At 36.3% G+C, this 7,450-nt stretch overlaps 1 protein-coding gene across 2 annotated transcripts in view; it reads left to right on the top strand.

Moving 5' to 3' along the window:
- The first annotated feature begins 323 nt into the window (after window positions 1-323).
- The window catches only part of LOC142621482 (stress-response A/B barrel domain-containing protein UP3), a 55,712-nt gene continuing 48,585 nt past the window's right edge, over window positions 324-7,450 (top strand). Inside the window, exons 1-2 of one of the 2 annotated variants that reach the window (XM_075794733.1) lie at window positions 324-1,207; window positions 3,924-4,112. In XM_075794733.1, coding sequence (XP_075650848.1) covers window positions 396-1,205 — 810 coding nt within the window. In that variant the 5' untranslated portion in view covers window positions 324-395 and the 3' untranslated portion in view covers window positions 1,206-1,207; window positions 3,924-4,112. Of the gene's footprint in view, window positions 1,208-3,923; window positions 4,113-7,450 lie in introns of those variants that run through there. The other variant, XM_075794734.1, reaches the window with a different exon arrangement.

The following is a 7,450-nucleotide window of genomic DNA, read 5'->3' as shown; positions in this document are numbered from 1 at the left end:
CTCCAATTTGCCCAATTCAATCATCCTCTCGGTCGGCGACGTGTTGAGGGTCATTCCATCTAATCAAGTTGGGTCGGATGCGGTTGAGCCCAAACCCAATCCGAACGACCTACGGATAGCTCTAGTTGAAACTTGAAAGTTGAAACAACCACCAACTTGGTGGAGGATTCACCCTCACCAAACCCCACGATTTGTAGAAACTTTGTACCAAGACTGAATGTTTGTTCCAATTTCAAAAAAATTACTGTATAAAATTAAAACACCCACCAACTTTCTAACTTTATATATATATATATATATATAACCAACAAATTCCTATCACTGTCAAATTAAACTATCAACCAATACTTTGTAAACACTGTTTTAAGGATAACTAACACACACCTACACAGAGGATGCTGTGTCTGAAAGCCCGAACACTCTTTTCCCCTTCATTTTCCCACACTTTCTCACCTCCCAAACGCCTCCCCCACCTCAAACCCTCATTTTCCTTCAAACCCTACACTCAATCCCCACCGTCCAAACCCACCACCAACGTCAAGATGTCGTCGGAAACCATCGAACACGTGGTCCTCTTCAAGGTCAAGGACAACACCGACGCATCCAAGGTCAACGCGATGGTCAACGCCCTGAACGCCCTGATTTCCCTCGAGCAAGTGGTCCACATCACAGCCGGTCCAGTCCTCCGCACCAGATCCCAGCCCCTCACCTTCACCCACCTCCTCCATAGCCGTTACAAATCCAAAGACGACCTCGCTGCCTACTCAGCTCACCCTAGCCACGTCAGCGTCGTCAAAGAAAACGTCCTCCCCATAATCGACGACATCATGGCCGTCGATTGGGTCTCCTCCGATGGCGGCCACGTGGACTCGGTCCCTTCTGGTTCCGCCGTAAAACTCACTTTGTTAAAGCTCAAGGAGAACCTGGGCGAGGATGTGAAATCCGAGATTTTCAGGGCTATAAAAGGAATTAAAGATAGCTTCCCACAGATTAGTCAGATTTCTTATGGAGAAAACTTCTCGCCCGCCAGAGCAAAGGGGTACTCGCTGGCCTCACTCGCGGTTTATCCTGGAGTTAGCGAATTGGAAGCCGTGGATTCGAATCACGAGTTTGTGAATTCGCAGAAGGATAAGGTTAGGGATTACCTGGAGAGTGTGGTCGTCGTTGATTACGTGGTCCCGTCGCCACAATCCGCGAGTCTTTGATGGTATTTACTAGTACTATTTATGTTACCAGTAAAAAAAAAAAACAAACCCAAAGCCTGATCAAAATTACTACTAATAATTAGCTTTACCATTATTTCGAATCATGGCGTAATTGGATAAATTTTCAATTATGAAATGCTATGTTTTATGCAGTCGTTTTATTTTATCGGAAATCTTACATGAACGCCGAATTTTGTATTAATCATCTTGATATGTTGTAAGCATTAGATATTTAGGTATAGGGAGAGAGATATAATCCAACCATGGATTGGTCTAAAAATAAGTTCATTAGAAAGTTATTAAAAGGTATGACATTGATAAAAGTTACATTTGAACCCAATAAAGGGTAGTGTGTAAAATGTCTGGGACCATGTCTCATGTCTGACTTTCTTGCGTTTAGAATTCAACCAGGTCACTCTGTGAGCCGAACTACAATAATGAGTTGGTAGTACTGTTTGGTTTAGTTAGTGTATGGAGTATGGACAATATATTGCATGATCCCATGATGTGACAATCTTTTCGCATCTTTTTTTTTTTCTTTTTTTTTAACTTTCTCTGCCTGCTTTGGATTTTGTATGTTCCATCCAAATAATCTGTCTCATCTCCCTCCCTTGATTTAAAGTTCACTAGAATTTCTACTGTGATTGAGCTTCCAAGACTTGAGGTGGGGAGGTTGCCGAACTAATTGTTTCTTTGGTGGAAGAGTTTTTACAGATGGGTTCACGGTAAATATATTAAGATTCATACTAGGAACTTTTGAACTGTGTCTGGTAAGAATTATTTGGATCACTGGCTTTTTGAGTATCTTTTATAAGCATTAGGATGAGGTTGTGATCAGTAAGTTGTAAGTCACAGTCAAGTATAATTGTGTATGTGATGTAGAACAGGTTTGTTTCTCTGATACGAAATATGATGTTGGTTTGTTTAGAATTCAGTTCATATTGGATATTTATTGGTGGTGGGTTATTGTTGAAAGGCATAGGCATGGACGGGACAGAATAAAATATGGATTTGGGAATGGAATTCAATGGTTTAACTACTATAAAAGAAAATATGAGAAGAAACATTGGCAATCATGCCTAGGTTTCCTTAGCAGTCATGGGAAGAAAGCATTACACCCCTCTTGAACTCAAAAGGGCTTCAAGGCTGCTGTAAACACGCATTTTTTACTTTGACTACTTGACAGTTTAAATGCTATTTATATATTCGTTGGCCCATATCTTAGCGGGACAGACTCCTTATTTTGGAGAGTATAAAATTTTGAAAAATTTGATGAGCAGAACAGGCTTTTGACCACAACTAGACTCGCATTCTCACTATATAAATGTCATTGGTCATTGCTGCAGTGCATCTCATTCCTGTAAACTATTGGACAAATAAAACATATGAAGAGAACTAATCTAAATTAGAAGCTTCTTAAGATGGAGTTGGTGTGGGCCTATTTTCATACCTTGGAGTCACAAAATTCTCCTATTGAGGACTCTCATAGGATGAGGTGGTGTTTGGGGTCGAAGGGGGATTTTGACATACAGTCCTTTTATGGTGCTTTGAGGGGTTCTAACTCTGTTACTTTTCCTTGGAAAAGCATTTGAGGTATAAAGGCTCTACGACGAGTGTCTTTTTCCATTTGGAAAGCTGCGTGGGGGAAGATTCTCATAGATGATTATTTGAAGAGACAGGGCGTTACTATTATGGATTGTTGTGGCCTCTGTCAGTGTAGTGGCCGGGGAGAGTGTTGTTCACCTCCTGTTGCATTGTGGGGAGGTTTCTCAGTTATGGAGTTTTGCCTTTAGATCGGTTGGTGTTACTTGGGTTTTACCCAAGAAGGTTATTGGCAGGTTGGAGAAACTGGTTGGGAAAGCACTTTTCAAATATTTGGAATTTGGTACTACATTGTGTGATGTGGATTATTTGGAGGGAGCGAAATAATCGAATTTTTGAAGATTTGGCGTTTACAGTGGATAAGCTCCTAGCTGTATTTGCCGGAACTTTGTTTGGTTGGTCTCGCGTGTGGAGATTTACCTCTAGGGAATCCATTCCGCTGTTTTTAGATTCCCTTTCTTCTTTTCATAATTTTCTGTTTTCTTTTTGACACTTGTGCTGTTTCTCTGCCTACTTTTTTTTTTTTTTTTTTTTTTACTGAAGTAGTTTTTCTTAATACAATTTTTCTTACCTATCAAAAAAAAAAAAAGTAGAAATTTCTGGTATGTTGCGCAAGGCTGTTCATGGGGTTGTTGGAGGAGATTCTTAAGCTTTGGGATATTGCTAGACCATTGTTAAACACTCCTTTGGTATTGGTGAGAGGACATTCGGCAATTGGCATCCTGAAGGTGCTTTAGCCCAAGTTTGGTCATAGACTGTTTGTTAAAGCTGCCAGTTCCTTGGATGCCAAAGTATCTAGTATGTTAAAGGATTGTCACTGGATTTGCCCCCATGATCGACCTGAAGTGATGGGGCTCCTACAAGCAGGCATAAGTAGGATACATGGGAAATGTTGATTTAGTGCAATGGGTAATTTCTATATCTGGTGCCTACACTTATTCTTTTGCTTGGAATGAAATTAGAGTCAAGCATAAAGAAGTAATTTCGTGGAAAGGCATAATCCTTTCATTCCCAAATATTCATATTTGTTGGTTAGATTTTCTAATTAGGCAATCAGCTTGGGAAAGGCTTTTTAAACAGATTGTTGGTGATGTGTTGTTTGTGTTTGTTTTGTAGAAACACAATTGAGATTTGAGATCACCTGTGTTTTGAAAGTTCTTTCAGTAGTAGAATTTGGTTTCAGTTGCTGGTCTGCGTGAGACAAAGTTGGCTCCTCTTGGTGTAAGTGTTCCTAGTGGGGGCTCATAAGCTTGAAGATAGGAGAATTTAGAGCTACTCTATTCAAGGCTCAAGCTAATGTAGGTTGTTGCAATGTATCGCATCTGGGTGCAACGCAATGCCAGAATATATAATAACAATAATTTATTAAAGGAAGCTATTGTTGGACAATATTAAGCATGATGTAAGATGGAAGATTAGTTATTGTTAAATAGTGCCAAATATTCTATGAGATAGGGCTCTGTGTAGTTGGTTGGAACATATCTTCCATTGATTTTGTATGCGCTTAGAGCAAGGTCTGTTTATACTGTTGCTCTGTTTTGTACTGTTGTAAGGTAGGGTGCCCTATTGGCTTTGTAGGTTGGGGATTTGACTGTAGCTGTTATAGGCTTGTAGCAGAGGAGTATGCTAAGTTTTGTTTTCTTAAAGTGTTATTGTAGTTTCTGGGTGTCATGCTCTGTTTTAAGATTATCGTTCAATTGTTTTTTATTTATAAAGTTACTTGTTCATAAAAATTCTAAATCAAGAACATATAAATTTGAATAGAAGATGAAATAGAACTTTCAGTGATAACTGCATAACTAGGAAATATATGAACTGCATACCTAATATAAACCTTTTATCTAATTGTTGGCCTTTGTGCTTCTGTGAACTTCTTGTACTCTGCATACCATGATTTATGTGTTCAAAGATTGATGCCAATTCCAGTCAATGAGCTATAACTCAATTGACACTTTTCTCCCATAATAATGGGATGGAGGGTGAGGTTGTGGGTTCAAGACCAATTGAGTGCATGTGTAACTTACCAATAATAAAAAGAAGAATATTGATGTCAGTCTCTATAACCATGCATTTTCATGAACTTCTTGTATGAATGACAAGGAAGATTGCCACTCTAATGTTGAAGGGAGATTTGAAAAACAGGAATGAGCCAATGAGGAGGTATTTGGGGACATAGGACTCGGGTGGCTGTAAATAAACATTGTAAAACCAACCCAACTGACCAAAGCTGATCAAAACTAGTGGTTTCAGCCGGGGGTAAGTTTGCTGGCGGTCAGTATTGGTATTATTTTAAAAACAATTTCAGTGTTCCGGTCGGTCTAGGTGCTGGAATTCGCATACTGGGACCTATAAATATATGTCATTCTAAAAAATATTGAAACTTCATACATGTATTATTGAATGGTGTTAGGATGCAAAGTTGTCAAACTTGGGATTCTACATAGAATAGTAGTATATAGTTGGGATCATGAATCGTATGATTAGATCGTGGATCGTAAGATCTTATATATTTTTAGATTTAAAGCAAAAAAAAAAAAAAAATACATTAATAATGACTTTGTATGTTGAATAATTACATAAATTGTGATTTTATCCATAAAAAAACAAAGATTTGCATCATATGATGTAATTTACATGTCATGTATTGTTACGGTGATTATATTTAAGTTTTGACCCAATGTATGTAAAAACTTTAATAAATGTTTAATTAATAACCAAATATCAAAATATTTTTGTGTGTGCGCGCGCGCGTGTTTCTCAAAAAAAAAAAAAATCCAAAATATTTATCAACACATTTGGAAATATTTTCTAAGTTCCAAGTTTAAAATCCAAAATAAGTTATCAAATAGAAACTAGCTAACTAAAATATGAAATTTAAAAGCAAGATGAATATTAAGATAAAGTGGACATTTAATTATTCTCATTCTAGGATTATTATAATCACCATTCTAATCATCATAGTCCAGTTCATCGTCTATGTAGACATTATATATTTGTATACTAGAATTACAAAAGAGATCAAGATACAATTTCACACTAAACTATTTAAATTATACCACTCAGCAACAATTATAGGGCATGCTCAAAAAAATCAATTAATCTTATATACAAATACAAGCATGCTAATAAAATTATATATAAGAAAAATATTTTAGTAATATTAGAACACAAATTGGTATATTGATAAAAAAAATTTAACAACATTATTGCTTAAAAGGTAGCAAAGTCAATATAAATTCTTCATTTAGAAATGATGAACATTTTTTCATTTTGATTACAAGTGAACTAGAAACTAGAAAACATTTGCTTAGGTTAACATAATTATATAAAAATAAAATAAAAATAAAAAGTCATACCATCACAACATAGAAAAATAAAATCCCCTAAAGCTTCATCAAAACAAAAAATTTATCCCATAAAAAAAAAAAAAAAAAACAACCTGATATTTTGGTAGGATCTCATACAATCTTACATACAATCCTACTATTTTTACCATCTTAGTGTGATCCTAAACATTTGGTGATGTGGAATCATAAAATCATGCGGTCCTATGTTTCAAACTGCGATTTTGATAACCATAGTTGGATGTGTAAGTATGCGTTTGGGTTAAAATGAAAAATAAAAATTATTTTATTATTCAGCTTATTTTTTTGCTAATATTTATGGGTTTCACTGCACTTTTTGGCACTATTTATGGGCCTAATTGTACTATTTCAACTAATTTTTATCTTTATCTACAGTACTTTTAGCAATAATTTTTCAATTTCAGCAAAATAAGCGGTATCTAAAAACACCTTAATGCGGGATAGAACTTATTGCTGAAAACTGAAAACTAAAAACTAAAAACACTGTAGTAAAATAATTTTTAAATGTGTGAATAGTAATGCAGGACCTATTTTTAATAAAAAATTAATAAAAAAATACATAAACAGTGCGTGCACAGTATATGCACAGTGCGCGCACTGCGCACTTGTCCCGCGCACTGTGCACTTGTCCCCTGCAAAAGAAAAAAAAAAGAAAAAAAAAAAAAAGAAAAAAAGCAAAACGTAAAACGTGGAAAATATAAGTTGAATCCAAACGCACTCTAAATGTCTAATCTGGAATCTATGGATCATTTGCTTCCTTATTCTGAGTATGCGCACAATTTTTGGTCATTGGTATTTTGTATGTTTGGAATTCAGTGGGTTATGGATTTGTTGGCCTGTTGGAGTGGGACTCTTGGGTGAAAGGGGAACGCTGAAGATGGGGAGTGCACCAAAAATTTGTACTACCGTATCTGATCAAGATCCTTGAACACTATCTTTTTGGCACCTGATCTCTTAGACTTAAAGAGCCTTCCCTCCTTTACCACTTCTCTTAATCATTGATGAGTTGTTCATCACTCCATCTCACCAATAGCATGCAAATATTCGTGAAAACACCAACTGAGAAAACCTTCACCCTCTACCAATCCCTCTGACACCATCAAAAACATCAAGGCTAATTTAAGAGCCCAAACTTCAGTCTACCATAGACCACTAACCTCCCTTTAGATTTTACGAAATGATATTCCACCCAACCGCTTGATGAAATGACACTCCATTTTACAATAACATAACATTCTATTCTAAAAAATTATTCCTGTTAATTTATACATACCTTAA

Source organism: Castanea sativa, chromosome 1 (assembly GCF_040712315.1).
Source record: "Castanea sativa cultivar Marrone di Chiusa Pesio chromosome 1, ASM4071231v1".
NCBI lineage: Eukaryota > Viridiplantae > Streptophyta > Magnoliopsida > Fagales > Fagaceae > Castanea > Castanea sativa.
The sequence above is the reverse complement of the archived record's forward strand: the minus strand, read 5'-3'. Positions and strand labels throughout refer to the sequence as shown.